General features: G+C 42.7%; 1 protein-coding gene across 1 annotated transcript in view; it reads left to right on the top strand.

Moving 5' to 3' along the window:
* Positions 1-17,649, top strand: part of cntln (centlein, centrosomal protein) — a 101,658-nt gene that overhangs the window by 56,883 nt on the left and 27,126 nt on the right. The window contains exons 17-22 of the mRNA XM_056409530.1: positions 2,229-2,304; positions 4,379-4,460; positions 4,818-5,089; positions 12,651-12,866; positions 14,368-14,465; positions 17,448-17,574. Of these exons, the coding sequence (XP_056265505.1) occupies positions 2,229-2,304; positions 4,379-4,460; positions 4,818-5,089; positions 12,651-12,866; positions 14,368-14,465; positions 17,448-17,574 (871 nt within the window). The remainder of the gene's footprint in view (positions 1-2,228; positions 2,305-4,378; positions 4,461-4,817; positions 5,090-12,650; positions 12,867-14,367; positions 14,466-17,447; positions 17,575-17,649) is intronic.

The raw sequence follows: 17,649 nt of genomic DNA, 5'->3' as shown, positions 1-17,649 counted from the left end.
GAACCGACTTCTCGGGTCTTGCTGAGGGGATGAGGCAGCAGAACAAGTTCAGTCTGTCGTCTTTTAGACTTTACGAGTTACTGGACCTCAACTGGAAGATGTGTATCGTAGTATGCCATCTCTCGTAAGATGTTCATTTAGTGTTTTAAAGATTGTGGTGGAGAATAAGATAATCCTTTATTAGTCCCACAGTGGGGACATTTCAGGATCACAGCAGCGGGTTCACATTAGAGAATTAATAAAAATAAAACACAATACTAAATACTAATACTAAATATATAGAGGAAACACAATATATACACAAGGCAGTGACCAAAGTGAATTTCCAGCAGGTTAAAGTATTCAGGAAAATAAAGTCCAAGTGTGCCAAGATCGATCCCGTCTACCGCCCATCAATGTTTATCAGGGTAGAGGTCAGGTGACATATGATTCACTTCATTTTCATACTCATCCCTATGCGGCTCATATCGAAGAATCTTTCGCCATTGCTCGTGATTTGACCCACACAATTTTTGCATGCAGTCTTTAAATGACCAGACATGTGTTCTTGTAACACACAATCCCTCTGAAACATCGGCAGCACGACATCCTGGGCCGTGTTGTTCGTAGGAACACATCCAGCAAACTTCCATGGACTGTGGGTGCAGTAACCGTAACTCATGTTGTCTGATTGATCTCATGTTCACCGTGGATAGACTTAGTATTCTGCTGTCTGTCGTATGTGTCAATTTAAATAATGCGAAATTAGAAGAAAAGTATATTCAAATTATTAGTAATAGAGATGCACCGATCAGGTTTTTTGGTGCCGATCACCGAAATCAGTATCTGCCGATCCGATAATACCGATCACCAATCACGGTGTCGATTGAAGCATTCTATTTATTGTGTAGCATTATTGCCTAGGAATATGAGGAAATACAAATATAAAGCACCTCAAACATTAAAGAAATTACCGATTTCTTTAAACATTTAGGACTTTTACTTTGAAAAATGTCCTAATTGATACATTAAAATTGATTGATTGCCAGTGATGGGGATTTCAGATATGTATGGAACACATCTGCATCATTCATTTCCTGGAACTCTTGGGGAAATCTATTTACAGGACTTTTCTTAACATACAAAAGTCTGATTTATTTTTATAAACTCTTCCTTGGTACAGTAAAAATGTTTTAATGTTGGCATAATTTAAGCTAAATCTCAGAAACGATCTATAAAGATACAAAATCAGTTAATTGTTTACTTTTATATGTTAGTGTTTGATTTGTCGACATCTTATTTTGAAAACCGGATGTTGTTTCACGTGGTTCTTTCCGCTAACTTTGCAAAACCGGATGTTGTGTCACGTGAAGCCTTCCGCTAACTTTATCAAAACGCTCAAGCGGTTTGAGAACGCCGATCAAAACCGATAATGGGAATATCGGCGATCAAATCGGTGCATCCCTAATTAGTAAGATGACTTCAGACTTGTGATCACCAGGCAACATTTAAAGTCTGACCGGTTTCGCTGCCTCACATGAAACGTGTTTCATTTTCCATCAAATGCGTGTAACCCCGGTCTGTGGCGGTGATGAGATGTTCAGCAGGTGCCTGTGCCCCTTCCATATCGGGTTTAACCCTCACTCGCCCCACAGCCCTGTCATGTTCCAGTTAGAGCCTCTCTCTGTGGTCTTTACCTCCGCTGCTTCTCCCGGGCCCCACCTTAATAAACCCGCCAGCGTAAATGTCACTGGCTTCCACCTTCACGTCAAAGGTCACTGTCAATAAACCTGTGTGTGTGTGTGTGTGTGTGTGTGTGTGTGTGTGTGTGTGTGTGTGTGTGTGTGTGTGTGTCCCAGGAAGCCCTCGCCGCATGTCCATCAGATGCAACTTAGCTTGGCTCCGCTCAGCCGTGCCTCTCACACACGTCTGTCACACACAGAGGGCTAATGAAGGCCACAGCCGCTCTCATTCATGTTGATGCATTCACCATCAGCGGCAGACACTGCAGCTTTTCACTTCATTTACACTTCCAGCTCAGAAATTGGATGGGACATTGATTTTCCGTTGGAAGGCAGGGAGGAGGGTGGGGTGGCGAAATGCACATATTTTTGCTTGATGTCAACTAAATGAACCATAAAAGGTAAATTTGATTATTTTTTTTGTCCAGTTGTGGTAGTTTCAGAGGTACGGTTGTGGCTTCAACTTCTGGCCTGTAATAACCATTCTCACTTATTCTACACGGACAGTGATGAAGAGTACGAGGACAGTCTCAACAGTGTGGCCGCAGGGACAATGCCTTCCAGACAACGCTCCAACAAAAAGGTTCGTCAAAAAATGAATTCATAAAACCTTCTGAAGTCATGTTGTGTCCATCCCCTTGCAGACTACTGCGAGCGCATCATTTTAGGAGGATGTATGTGAATGTCTCGCCCATGAATGGCTTCCGAGCAAATACGGCTTTTGTTGGAGTTGTGACATGCTTGTTTTTATTGTGCAATTATTTTAGTGGTTTAAGACTATCATAAAAAATATTTCTGAATCCCGACACTGATTCTAAACTATATAACTATTGAAGCATACGCTGTATCTGTACAGTTTACAAAATAATACTGTTGGGTCCTAAATTTATAATATAACATTTTAAGATGTGTTTACAATGTGATATTCATCATATTTAGAATAAACTGATACTTGTATATTAAGATAGAATCTGTCGACGTAACTTACCAAACAAAATTGCAAGTCAAACTGTATTTCATTCAAGTCAGAAAGTTATTTACAGCTACAAAGTCTGGGTTGCGTTTTATTGAGCCTGATACAGTAATTCAAGGAATGTACTATTTACTAAAATGTCCTCAATGTCTCCACATTTATTACGACAGGGTGAGTGTTAGAGCTGTAAGAAAGGAACCGCACAGCACATGAAGTATTACATACAGCAGGCCTATTCAACTAGCGGCCCGTTTGAGTTTAACTCTGGCCCGCAAGACTGCCTGCAAATCACTATAGCTTGGTAAGAAAAAATAAAACTGACGGACACGCCTCTTTTATACATTGAGACATCTAACTCAGAGCCACGCCCCCCCCCCTCCCCCATCAACAATCCTTCTCGGCTCGAACTCTTCTCGGTTTGATGCCGGCGCGCGCAACGCTCAGCTGTGATGCTCGCACAGGTGAGCCTCGGGTGCTGATTTGATCAATATTCTGTGCGGCCCTCACACCCCCCGTGATTTTCTTATTCGGCCCACTTGCTACTGAAGTTGAATAGCCCTGACATACAGTATGTCTGCCTTGTTGTTGCGAGTTGACAGTGAAAAGAGTCTTTTAATTCATGTCTTTTATTTATACCACCACAACATTACATGTTCCATCTTATAAGCCTACTAAATTGCACATGTTTACGATAAAGGTAATACAATTATAGAGATTTATGTTATCAATAATATATGTATGATCTCGACTCCCTTCGCTCCCTATCCTTGCCCGTGTGTGGTTGTCGGTGCTCCTTCTTTTCCATCTCCTCTCCACGCCATTACAATCAATCGGCCTGGACCCTTTTCTTGTCCATATCAAACCCCTTCATAGCAGGACATGGCAGCTCCAAACCCCAGAGAGGAATGTCCGTCAAGAAGAGAGAAGAAGTCGGGAAAGAAGGGAACCGCTACAGATATTCTGTCTCCCTCGCTTTCTGTTTTCAAGAGTTGGGGGGGGGGGGGCTAGGTAGAAGGTGGAGACGAAGAGAGGGTTGTTGTTGTAGGACATGGAGCCAGGGAGCTGTCAGGACCCTCTCTCTCAGATCCCCTTAAGTTTCACCGCTACAGATCCACTAAATGTGCTCATCGCTGTGACAGCCCGGGCCCCTCACAAGACACGCTATGTCACAAACCAAAGGGTCCCCCCCCCCTCCGCTCCTCTGTCTGCGAGGCCCCGTGTGATCAAACCTGGCACTGATCAACTCCTACCTGACCCTTTCTACAAAGGAGACAGGCAGGGCAGAAGGGGGGGAGGGAGTGCCTTTCTTTGATGCCACTACAAACGATGCGGTGCATTTGGGAGGTGTCAAACATACACACACACACACACACACACACAGCAGTGGTACTGTAAGATTGAGCCGCGGCACATCCACCGCGCTTGAACAAAGGCGGTATTTGCAAGCCGGCGTCTGTCAGAAGCGATATCCGCGCTGAGGAGCGTTCGCGTTGAAGTCAATGGAACGCACTCGGGTGAGTTATTAAAGCGCCGGGTGATTCGTCTCGTCGGGTTAAACTGAGCACAGCCTGTGATCGTGGTGTCATGGTGAGCTGCGTTTCAGGAAGCACGATGTGTCAACCGGTTGCGTTCCATCCAACGGCTGCTTCTCATCTCCGTCTCTCGGACTTTTCTCTTCTTTCAGTCCCGCAGGTGTTCACTCGTCTCAAACACGGCGGCCCCGGCAGCAAAATGCAGCAGAAAACAACCCGGCGTTCTGGTCCCAGGTAGCACGAGTTTTCCTTTTTCACACCTGTGCAAAACTACAAAAGTCTCATCGACTATTAACCGAAGCAGGAAGAGCACTCGATGTATGCACATGCTGTCGATCGGAAACAAGTATTTAGGAAGTTAACAAGCTTTGTTTTTGTTTTTTGTTTTTTGTTTTCAGAACTTAACACTCCTGAATTGGTTATAAATGGCAAATGTTAATCATTCAAGTCGTAAAATATATCACCGTTTTCACTCGTGCATACTCAGACACTTTTACATCCGCCTGTTGACTCCCGGCAGCAGCTTCTAAATAGGGATTTGTTCTGTGCACTTGTCAACTGAGGTGCCTGCGTGTACTTTCCTCCCGTTAGACGTTGAACAGCGTGAGCCCTGGGACCGAGGGACGGGAGGAGAGGAAAGGAGGTGGAGGAGGAAGAAGAGGATGCTCATGAAGACCCAGCACTACTCCTCCTCTTCTCTGCAGCAGCGCGTCGAGTCCCTGCAGCATCACATTGACATCCTGCGAAGTGCCAGGAAAGACGCTCTGCTTTCCGCCAGAGATCTGCGGAGGGCCAATGAGAAGATCACGGCACACCTCCACTCCCTCACGGAGAAACTCTGCAGCAGCGAGCAGCTCACACAGGTAACTTGGGGGGGGGGAACAAGGAAATGAGTAAATCAGAAAGCCGGAGTGTGGGAATCGTTGTCTTATGAGTGTTGGGAAGTTTTCTTAATTTACCGTCTTTCATTTTGTGATTGTTTTGCATTTGCTGAGGACTGAGCATCCAGCAGCAGCAGCAGGTCCTTTGCACTTATCATGCTTATTAATAAGTGCATCTGACAGGCCGAGCCTCGTCCGTGGAGATCATTACCACGGAGTCGGAGCGAGGACGAGGATCTCCCTCTCTCTCTCTTTTCCTCCGGCCAACTCTGCTCTTGTCTCGTCTCGCTGAATGTTTCAACAATCTGTGTCACTCGCAGTTACATTTCTCCAATTACAAGCACCTTGTGTGTGCGGACACACACACACACACACACACACGGTGACCACTGCCACACACACATTTAGTTATTTAGTACCTGCCTCCAGGTAGGAAACTCTTAGACTTGGTCTCGACTATAAATAAAACACCACGCACTTTGGCCCTAAACAGTGCCTCGCCTGCCAGGGTTTCCTTGAACTAACCAACAACATGCACACACACATACTGTGCAAAGACACACAAATACACACACCAACACGGATACAGTTGTTAATCGGACAGGTAGGAGACTTCGTTTGGTGAATTTGATCATAGCAGCAGCCAGCGAGGGCCCACTGGACGCCTGATTAGGCACATGTGTCTGTGTGTCTGTTTGTTCACTGAGTGAATAGTGCAGATGCAGTAGATTAGACTTGGACACACACAGGTCAGAGTTCAGCCCTCATAGATAGTCCTGCTACCTCGGAAGTGGCTTTTATGCTCCCACCCAGGCATCTGATTTCTAAAGCCCAACGAGACCTTAGACTCAGGCACAGCAGTAAAGCCGCACAAGTGCGCTCACACACACACACACACACACACAGACACGCGCGCGCACACACACTGAATGAGTGGACAGAGAGAGAATTGTTGTCTTCCTGTTTGTTTCCTCTTCCCTCCTGCAGTATTAATGCCACTCCACCAGCGAAAGTTGGAGCCGACTGGCTGGCCAAAGCCATGTCTTGTTGCCCTCTCTGGAAAGGGCAAGAGGTGATGGACTTTGGGCTTGTTCCAGGCGGTCGTTGCCAACTTTCTAACTAAAGCTCTCTGCTTGTAATTGGCCGAGGACAGCCTCCACAGGGGCCATCATGTGAGAAGTAGCATGGCAGTTTCTCAGAAACTTGTTGTTGTTGCTGTTAGAGATCGACCCATAGTGGATTTTTCAAGGCCAATATAATATGTTTGGAGCAGGAAAAAGCTGATTAATCGTCCTAAAATCGTAAAACACACCTAATTCAAACTTGACAAAGTAAATAAAACTCACCAAAACCATCTTTTCTACGCTTGTTGCAGCAACAAAAGACGGCGTGTAAAAAATGTTCTAACCTAAAAAAATATAATTATAATTTGAAGAATGCTTTCTGAAAAAATCTCTTATTTAATCTATATTGAAAAAAATATTCGGTCACACATTTATCGGCCAAGTCGCTGTGTCTTCCTGAAGTTTTAGCCATTCTGTCCCTCCCCTGCTTCTTTCCCCACCTTCTTTATCTAGTCTTCTCATGAGTTTTGATTTTGAGTTTCTAACTGTCTTAACAACGGAATTTAAAAGCTGCTATTTAAACAACATTTTGCTGCTAAATGTTTAACATGAGAGCGGAATAGACCTGCATTTGGAGAGCTGTGATGCGCTTTGTAATGCTGCCCTCGGCTCTCCTTGTCCCCGCCTAAGGGGGGCATGTGCTCGACAGCATGTTGAAACTTTAATCACCGAGTCCCCCGCACAACGGTATCCTGACGGATGCAACACAATGTGACCCGCACTTTCAGACTCGCATTGCACAAATATGTGGCTGCTTCCCTTTCTTTCCAACATATCAATCACAAAGGATGATTCCTATTTATTATGACTTGCTTTGGTTATGATGCCATTGCTGAGATCTAGGGACCATGGCAATGTCACTGCAATAAAATACATTGATGGTTGTAAAACAGCCAACAGTTTTATCCAGATCATCACAACCACTTAATTTGGAGGGAAACGCTAAAGTGAGGTCCCCTGCATTGTCAGATTAACTGATCAGCCGTGTTTCTATTACTAATGTGCCATATTCCTAGATCCCAACTATTAACTTTGAGATCAAGGAATATGACGAATATTCTTAGATCTAAATGTTATTATTCCTGATAGAAATAAGGTCCATAAACTACAAAAATAAGACCCAAGCTGTAACACACTGGAATGATCCCTTGAGGTGGCATAAGAAGCTTAATAAACTCGGGTGATAGGTGAAGCATGCCCTCCTATTTCGACCAAGGCTGGCTCTTGACGCAATGTGCCAGTCATGCGTATCATCCAAATGCAGGATCATTTCGTTGCTCGGATTATCGACCTCACTCCGTCATTACTTCCCCGTTTACTTCACTTGCAGTCTACTGTGACATCGCCTCGCAAATTTAGCAGTTTTAGCGCTTAACGTGTCGCGTGTACTACCCTCCTCTAACATGTAAAGGGGCTGGGATTACCACAGGATTAGGGTGTGAAACAGACACAACCGTCTGAATTTAAAAAGATGCAGAAATTATTTAAATTCTAATGATATTTGAACAACAAATCACATAAATAACCCGGCCGACAGGATTCAATTCAATTCATTTATTGTCAAATCCAATTTCACAAATTACAAATTCAGTTTCATTATTACTTTATGTAACACCCAATCCTGCCCTACCCCAAACTTCGCCCTGAAAGGAAAAAACAAAAAAAACGAAAGGAAAAAAAAAGAAAAGGAAGGAAAAAAAGGAGGAGAAAACCAGGAGAGGAAGGGATGCAATAGATGTAAGATTATAGATGGACCCAGAAATACATGTACAGTAGCATAATATGAATATTAAATACAGTTAATAAATCAGATAAATAAGGCAGGATGGAGACGATAGGACCTCCACGATCCAGTGCAGGGGGAGGAGGGCGGAGGAGGAGGAGGCGGGGAGCGAGGGGAGGAGGGTGGGAGTCTCAACAGATGACATGAGCAGGCGATGATTCAGGCGGACGGCAGGTCCCACGACCCATCGGGTCCATAGACAGGATGATGGCACAGTCGAAAGGACTTCCCAGGAGAAAAGAGGATAAAGAGAGGAGATAAGAAGCAGAAATAAGAAAAAGAGGAGAGAAAGGATCCTAATAGAGAGTAAAGAGAGGAATAAAATAAAAAAAAGGCCCCAAAGCAGGCAAATCCATAGGCAGCAGGCGGCCCAAAAGCTACTCAGAAGCTAACTACCTCTGCCTCCTAAACGAAAAAAAGTCTATAAGGTCTTAAGTCTACTTGTCTCTTAGGGTGACTGTGTCTGAAGCCCGGACCCAAAGCCCTCTGCTCCATAAACTAGGAGATGAAGACTAAAGGAACTACAATAAGTCCCAACTTTTTAACTCTTCTACTTTTTAAGACTCGCATTTCACAATCAGGGCGCGTACAGTTCCTTAATCCATAGGTCAAGATATTTAAGAGAAGAATTTCATCACCAAAAGAGGCTACTAGTGCAGGTGTGATGTGAGCTTGCAGTGATTTCTGAGTGAGAGTAGTGAGTGCAGGAGCTAGTGATGTGATCTCTTTTCAGATCAACTGTTGACCTAAGAGATTTATTAGAGCAGGATCAGCTGGAGGGAGGCATAGAAAGGGCTGCAGAGCAACCTTAAGGCATGAACCAATTTTTCCAAATCATTTTTCAGTAGATTTGAAATTTTTTTGAATATTTTGAGTTTGATTTGAGATTTACCTGAATGAAAAGAGAAGTAAGATCAAAGAGATTTCTGAGATCAGAGTAATGGATAAGGGATAAGACAAGATGCCGTCAAAAGGACAGCCATGTCAGATCAGTGGTGTCATTACCAGATAATTGACAATGCACAATGCTCATCTCGAGTTAAAATACATCTGTAAAGCTCCGAGTAAATTTTCATGTTTTTTAAGTTTAACATCATTTATGTGAGTTGAACATGGGTTTGTTTTTTTAGAGTTTTTTTTTATCCTCTTTTGTGCTGTTGGTTTTTTACTGGTTGTTTTATCTCTAAATATAGTTGTGTTGTATTGAATAATTGTTTCATAAAATATAATGTATAAGAAACAAGATTAAACCAAGCACAAATGTAATTGGAGTATAATTAACATTGGTAATTAACGAAAAAATGGAACGTGGCGTCACTGATTAATAGTCCATAACGCATCGATAAGGAAATAAAATAAAAAACCAATAATCGAAATTGAAACAGTAAATTATCGTCAAATGCCATGGTCGCCTATGGTCAATGTAAGACTAAGAATCTCGTGGTCAAGGTCTACTGCACCTAATCAGACGACTGTCATTAAGAAGGTGCCATTGCTGGGTCATTTGTAATTTTCACCATTGTGGTCGGTGCTGTGCTGTTGATTAGTGTGTTTTTTAATTTCTCAAAGTCAAATAAATAGAAATGATGATAAAAGAAAACAAAATCTCTGAGATCTTCAGTTAGGAAATAGGAAGGGATCGTAGAGAGAAGGATCTTGAGAGAGTTAGCCTCTGGATCAGAAGGGAGGGCTTTTAGGAGAGGTTTAATAACAGCCTTAATTGGGTGTAGTTTATGGCTGTTAGCAGAGACATTAATAATATATAATAGAGACAGCAGAATATAAAAAGTCTCTTAAGCAGCCTGTGGGGATAAGGGTCCAGGTAAGGAAGAGGATGGTAAAAAGAGAAAGGTATACGTGTAATTGTGGAAAGGTTTGAAAATCCAACAGAAATAGACACAATTGAAAGCAGGTGGGTTTTAGCCATATTCCACTCAGATTGGGACTGGGGCTGGTTATGGGCAAGATTATATTAATCTTTAAGTGGTAAAAATTAAATTCATTAAAGTTCATAGTTCATTTACCACTAAGGTTTATAGGAATGCTCTGCCAGCCTGGCTACACTGCTTTTGCCTGGCTACAGTGCTGGCTTGAAAACTTTATTTTTGAGCTATTTTTTTTTATTATATTGATGATTTTTTTTGCTATGGCATTACGGAGGCTTTCTTCTTATGTTCTAGACTATCTTCAAACTAAGCGGGATCTTTTCTGACTGAACGCCAGTTTTCTTCCGTGACGCTTGTGTTGCTTGGCTTCAGTGTCTGGGGTTATACCCTGCAGCAAACCTCTCCTCCTTGTCTTCTTTCTTCTTCAGGACTATTCTGTCGTCAGTTCTCAGAGAGTCCAGCAGATGGCACTGTCAACGGAATGATCAATCTGGACGGACTAAAGTTAGACCAGGAGTCCTCTGTTTTTTTGACATGAGTATCGAATCAAATACAGAAGGAATCTTCTTTTTTTCTAATTTAATCAGCACTCAGTTATTGATTCAGTATAGACACTTTTTATTCTTAGTACAGTAGTAGTATAAATTCAACAGAAGAGTTGTCTGTGTGAATGAAGAGAAGATTCTGAAGACGTTGTCTCAAATGCTGTCACATAGTAAGAACAAGAACAAGATATCGTGTGGCCAAAGTGAGTGGTTTTTGTTGCTGACTGAAGCCAAAGCCATGACACAAAAATGATGAATGCAATGCTAAGCTACATCCATCATTATCATCCATGGATATTAAAATCCAACAATATAATACTTGTCGGTTTAAGAACCAAACTTGATATAAATTCTGAGAATTCATATAATAAACTGAATATGGTGGTGTGGCCGATACGAAATGGCTGGCAATTAGCTTTAGTGTGGTTGGGCAGGAGGTGTTGAAAAGGTAACAACAAGGCTTTCAGGTGAAAGTGTAATTTGGTTGAGTTGGTAATTAATTGGCTCGGGATTCAAAGATGGCTTACACCTCCCTCCTCCTCCTCGACTATTAATGAGTATTAATTAATAATGGATGGAGAGGAACATTCATCATTCAGACATATTCTTTCTTCATCAGTCAGCAGGGTTCAGTCAAACATAATATATCTGATATTATATCATTAAATCATTCAGTAACACAGCTTTTAGAGACAGAAGAATCGATTATTTGGGAGACCACATTTAATAGTCCTGTTTTGTTGCACTGCTGAAATAATGGTGTTAACTTGTATAAGGTTATTGTGTACGACTCCTCTTCTGCTTACTTTGGATACAAAGTGGTTGAGGAACTTATACAGTAAGACATTACACTCGTGTCTATGATGGTTTGTTTATGTCTGGGATTTTGTTGCATGCGGCTATGTGTGTGGCTTTTAAAGCAGTCCGTTTCCTTATTTATCCTGCTACTGATCGAGTATCACTTGGAAAGACCCATGCTCAGAGGTGAGAAAGAGAGCGAGGTGTCCTCTCTTCCAGCCTAATGGACCGCCAGTAAACCAGCCAATGTCAGTGTCATCTCTCACCAGGGCGAGAAATTACCCCGTGAAATCAAAGCCTGTATTACAGGAACTGTCATCAATGCCGTCTTTAATCCGTGCGCCACGGCGACTGCAGCCAGAGCCCCACTTTTCATTCTCCACTCTTCTCTCTCCCACTCTATCACTCCGACTTCGTTCTCCCCCACCATCCCCGGGGATGTGGCATGTGCGTCTTCAACAGAGCAGAGGAAACCTAAAACAAGAGGGATTCTATTAAAAGGTGTCAGCCAGCAACCAGATATCAATAACCTCCATGTATGCAGAGCAGAGAGCAAACTCCTGGGAATCTGTGGTTTCACTTTGGTGTGTGCGTGTGTCTCTGTGTGTGTGTTCCAGCATTTACCCCATGTGTGCAGCATCATGTATCATGTCTCCTATTTGTGCCATTAAGCATTCTTGATGTTTGAAATGATACCAGGTCAGCTAATTGTGGCACTATTGAACCAAACAGATGTGCTTCTGCCCCATATTTCCTTAATAAGCAGACGAAGAGATTTTTTTTTAGCTCCACCGCTCACATGCGGTTAAAAGTGTTCACCTCAGATGCTTATGTTTAGCATCGTTGATACACTGTACATTGTACATGATCAGATCAGTGAGTGGCATTATCGTTCATCACTATAAACCCATCCGCTCACCAAATACTGATCTCGGTCTGTCCCGGAGTGCTCTCTGATTCTGCAGGATGGCTTTATTATGCATGCCACTCACAGGGAGAATTAGGCCCTGTTGACCGGGCAACAGCCTCATCTGCCTCCTGATTAGCATAAAAAAGGAGATTTCTCACAGACTAGATATTAAAGCACAGCCTGCAGCCCCCCTGTTGCTAACGCATACAGTATTTCCAACATATTGTGTTTACTTTGTCTCTGCGTCGATCATATTCATGTCATGTAAATAGAAAATTAAGACTTTTTTTTACAAAAAATGTTTGCATCTTAAATCTGAGATTTTCGGTTTATGGCATTACTTCATGTTTCTCATTACTTTTTACTGTTACACTTGACATCCTATAACAACAAAAGTGTTTCCTTGGTTATAAGAGTTGATCAAATATTTAATTGGTATTTTAGTTGAAGTATCATTCGCAGTAGCATAGACCACCAATTCTGTCTGCCGGTTGCAGAAGCTGACCTCTGACCTGGCTGGTAAGGCGCAGCAGAAAAAGGTTCTGGAGATGGAGCTGGAACAGTGGAGGCAGATCACGTTGCCCCAACAGACTGAACCAGCCGCACCAGTACACACACAGTGCTCCTGCCAGGGCAGGACCATGCCCGCCCCAGCTAATCCAGCCCCCCAGTCCCTGGAGGCTGAGGTCAAACAACTTCAAGCCAGACTTAAGGTTAGTGGTTACGAGCAGAACTCTGGTGTGAATGAATTAGCCTCACTCTTTGTCTTATTGTGCACGGCTTATGAGATAAATCTCTTAATCGGATGATGGTATTAAGGATTGTGTTCATTTCCAATTGTGTGCACTATGACGCTTGAGTAGATAATGCCATTAATAACAAGACATTTAAAACATGTTTTATGCTGTTTGGCTGAAAAAAAAAAATTTTAAATGAATTTCCTGACCAGACAGGTAGGTCGATGGAAAAAAGGGAATGAAAATAATGGTTCTGAATTGTGCATATTTCAAAGTGAATTTTATTCTCGTTTTCCTTATAATTCAGTTTACCAGTTTTGGCATTAATGTTTTTAATTCAGAAAAAAAACATTTCCTTGATATTTTACAACATTGATATTTCGGAGTCACTTTAAGACCTCACTTGTTTGATAGCCAAATGTCCATGACGAGATCAGAAACACTGAAGGAAACTGTCACGGTTTTACTTTCAAATCATATAGTCTTTCATCTACACTCAGCATCACCTGAAATTGCATATGATTCCGACATGAATTATCATTTCTTATCATTTGATCTCATGACGGGGTACCTGTCAGAAAGATGAGAAATGGGGAATAACAGTAGAGACGTGCCCTACATCAGAGGGAATGAGGTGCGAGTGGTACCATGGTAGTATCATCCGCTCTGCTGCCAGCTCATCAGTGTCACCGAGCAGATTGCTGCTGTCATCACACACAGCAAAGGAAGTCATGTCAGGTGACAGCAAAAGGGATGCTCTGTGGGGGTGGGCACATTGTCAAAAGCTTGTACCGTTACACTTCCCACAAGAAACACAGGGCCCTTTAATCTAAAGTGAACATGCACGTTTAAATATCCATCAGACGAATGATCAGAAGTCAGGCGGTCGTCATGAGGTGTGTGTCTTAATATGCAATGCAGAGATATAAAAGATGTTCAAAACTGCTTTTAATGTGTGATTGTGTGCTCTGAACGTTCTTATTTGCTTTTATCGTTTGTTTTTATTGTAATTTTTAATGCATAGCTTTTTTTTTTTTTTTAAAATTATGTGTTGTAAAGCGTCTTTGAGAATTATGAAAAGCGCTATAGAAATGTTATGTATTATTATTATAAAAAACTAAAAATAAATTGGAATAATAAACAATAAATGTTGCTGTTAAATAAAAAAAATCAGTTTAACATGTAAGTATTTTCCCCCCACGTATATACAGTATAGTCCCTGTTGAAATATATACCGTAGTTTAGCTCTATACATTGTTGTCTTTTTCCTATTAGTCCCCTTTTCTCATCCACTTTTGAAAAATACAGCTTTCCCTTTAACCTCTCTTAGCACCTTCTCCCCTCCCGCTGTACCTATAATGAGGAGGCATGCTGCGCCTGACCTGTCATCAGCCGTGTCGCCAAAAACCTCCCCCACCCCCGATCGCACACTCAAACACATTAACAAGCACACACACCGTGTGCCCTCCCCCCCCAGAGTGCAAGTGCGGAGGTCACAAGGCAGGTGGCGGCTAACAAAGCCCTGCGAGGCCAACTCCAGGAGAAGGAGGACAAGCTCCGTCAGCTACAGGACAAGTTAGTTTCACACTTTTTTCCCCCCTCCTTCATTTGTATTATTTCTTTCTCTTTGTGTTTCTTTCTCGCAGCGGAACAGTTCTGTTTTTTTCCTTTTTGCATCCTTGTCTCTTTCTTTGTCTCTCCCGTGTCCCCGTGCGTCCGACTGCATGCGTGCACGTCCTCTGCAGCTCCCATCTGTAGTGTTTGATTCCACCATGTGGCCGCGCTCCGCTGCACTCCGCTCGGGCGGGCTTCTCCAACGCGTAAATCATTTGTGACATTACGCACGTGAATAAAAATTACTGACGGAATTGGTGTCTACGCACATGCTCACATGTGGGTGTCTCGTGTATCATGTAGTGCGATGTTACTTCTGTGGGTAGCTGATACGGACTGCTGATCAGAGCAGCGTATTGATTGCTTGTGCGCCGCAGGAGGGATCATTTTGGCCCATGACACTAAAACCCACACAGCATCACTCTGGCCTGTGGGCCACAAGCCCTAATGAGTTATGTGGTTCACCTACTGTAGCTATCGCTGCATTACAAAGTCAGAATGTACAGCTGTCAACAATTCACTCAGGGAAAGTGTCAAGATTTAAACCGTGTTGAGGAAGGCGTACATCATCATTCTGCATTAGTGTCTGATCTTTGAACTGAGAGAAAGGTACAAAGAACAACTTGGCTGTCCTCCCTCTCGTTCGCCTCGTCTTGTCTGCTGCGTCCTCTGCCTGCCTTTCTCAATAATACATCCAGGGCGTGTGTACCATCGCAGCGGGGGGGCGTTTGTGTGTGTGACCAAAGCACAGCGGCTCACAGCCGGACAGAGTGAACATCCCTGAGCTTTCCACGACAGCTTTGGACTCTCCTCTGGCTCTTTGTCACACACTCACACACACACTCATGTAACTCGCCATCTTTTCGTGCCTCCATGGAGGGACCCCTTCTCAGAATGAAAGACATGTCTAGACGTCTCTGAAATATACATCTCCGCACACACACAGGGAGCAAGGCTGCTTCGCCTTAAAGAAGAGAAGAGGGGGGGGGAGGAAATGAATTTCAAAGTATACCGGCATGTCCTCAGTCAATATCCGGCACTATGGCCCTGCCTTATTTATGAAGCAGCTTCTTTCATCTTTCGCCCTGTTGTCTATCAGCCACATGAAACGTCCACCCGCACTTCATCCTTAACAACATGCACAGAAATGTGCGCCGCGTTTCTCTCTCGTATGCACTCGCGCTTCAGACCACTGACTGTTATCATTACAATACACGCATGTTTCATGAACAATATGGCCAACAAGCGCAGAACAAAGGGAACAAACGTGTGAGTGATTGGGATGTAGTTTGAGGCTCTCTTTCCTCTAACACTCATAAATAGAGATCACACGCTCTGGCAGCAGCAGCACATATGCTGCATTCTTTTTTATCCTCTATTCTTTTTGGGGTGCAGAAGAAGAGAACATCTCAAATAAATGTTGTCGATCTAATTTCCATTAGCATCGGGAGAGAGGGAGCTGGTCTGGAGCTATTATTGCTGCTCTCCGTCTTTAAGTCAACACCAGACAGTCATCTGAAAGGTTCAATATGGGTTTTCTCATTAATGGCCAATTCCATGGGGTAACCAGCCAGCACTACTTTCCCCCAAAGACCCCAGGCTAGACTCCTCTCATTTAATTTAATGTCACTCCAATAGGACAAGCTCACATTTATTTAGCCAGTCTGCCCCCAGGCATCCATCCACCGAGGGAGACGGGGACATTTACTTACACGAAAGCATTTGCTCTAACGTTTCGTCATCTGTTTATTCAAAACACTGAAGCCATGACGCGTATGGGAGCTAAGAGATCCACTACATCTTTGAAATAAATAAAAAACATTTTAATTAAGCGCGTGCTTATGATCTTTATTCTATTTGTTCTAATTCCCCAAGGTGAAGACAACCATGAAAAATGCCTCATATTTGCCTTTTATGAAAACAGAATAAAACATACAAACATACTGAGCCTATTTAGTACAAGGCCTCACGGATGCTGGAATATTAAGCATGTCAATACGGCGAGTTGTCAAAATAGGAAGTGACACAGGGTGCTTGTTTGCAACAGTTGCAACATGAATACAATGCAGAGACACTGCCTCTCTTTAGGGAAGTATTATCACAGTATACAGCACACAAACAAACAAACAATATTTTTGACAACATATTTCCTCCATAATCAGTCTTTCCCAAGCCAGGTCCCCCTGCTGACATGTTTTTATATGTGACTGGTGTAATGCCGAGCTGTTAATAATACACATTTAAATACGTGTTAACAGTCTTTCAAGTCGTGTCACTGCTGATTCAAAATGCCGTTTGTCAAAAGGACTCCCCAGTCACACTTAGTGTGGCATTCCCCGCCAGAGCACTTGTTCTAATATATGCCAGTTAGAATTATAAATGCATCCTTATTTCACATCCCCCCCTCCACTTACCCAAACAGCATGCCAGTGTATTTAGTTGTCATAATGAGCTGTCATGCCTGATGCACTGCATGGGGACACTGTGCCTGCCAGCTTTGTGTGTGTGTGTGTGTGTGCATGTTTCTATCTCAGTGTGTGTCTGTGTCTGTTCTGCTATGTACGTAGATACTTTATGTCAGTGCGTGACTGATCTGAAAAATCCACATATATATATATATATATATATTATACAGGACTGAAATCAGAATATTTCTTATTTATTTAAAAAAATTAAAAATATTAAAAAAAAAAAAAAAAAAGGCTTTTTAAATTTTTTGTGGCTTGCAAGAATTCATATGATTTTTTTTTTTTTTTTTAATTACACGCAAAAAAAAAAAATTGCATTAATATTCTAATTTTCTGAGACAGTCCTGTATATATATATATATATATGTGTGTGTGTGTCTGTGTCTGTTCTGCTATGTACATAGATACTTTATGTCAGTGCGTGACTGATCTGAAAAATCCACATTAATGTATACTGTGTGTGTGTGTGTGCCAGGGCGAGCCACGCAGAGCGCGATGTGACCATGAAGAGGCAGCTGGTGGAGGACTTGAGGACGAGACTGAAGATCCTGCAGGAGATGGAGAAGAGTTACCGTGGACAGGTGGAGGAGCTGGAGAAGAAGGTAAACCAATTACAGCTGGCACCGTTATCATCGTCATCCAATTCACGTGATGCTCTTCGGCAGGATGACAAAGAG

The sequence above is a fragment of the Pseudoliparis swirei genome, chromosome 24, assembly GCF_029220125.1.
Source record: "Pseudoliparis swirei isolate HS2019 ecotype Mariana Trench chromosome 24, NWPU_hadal_v1, whole genome shotgun sequence".
In the NCBI taxonomy this organism is placed as follows: Eukaryota; Metazoa; Chordata; class Actinopteri; order Perciformes; family Liparidae; genus Pseudoliparis; species Pseudoliparis swirei.
The sequence above is the reverse complement of the archived record's forward strand: the minus strand, read 5'-3'. Positions and strand labels throughout refer to the sequence as shown.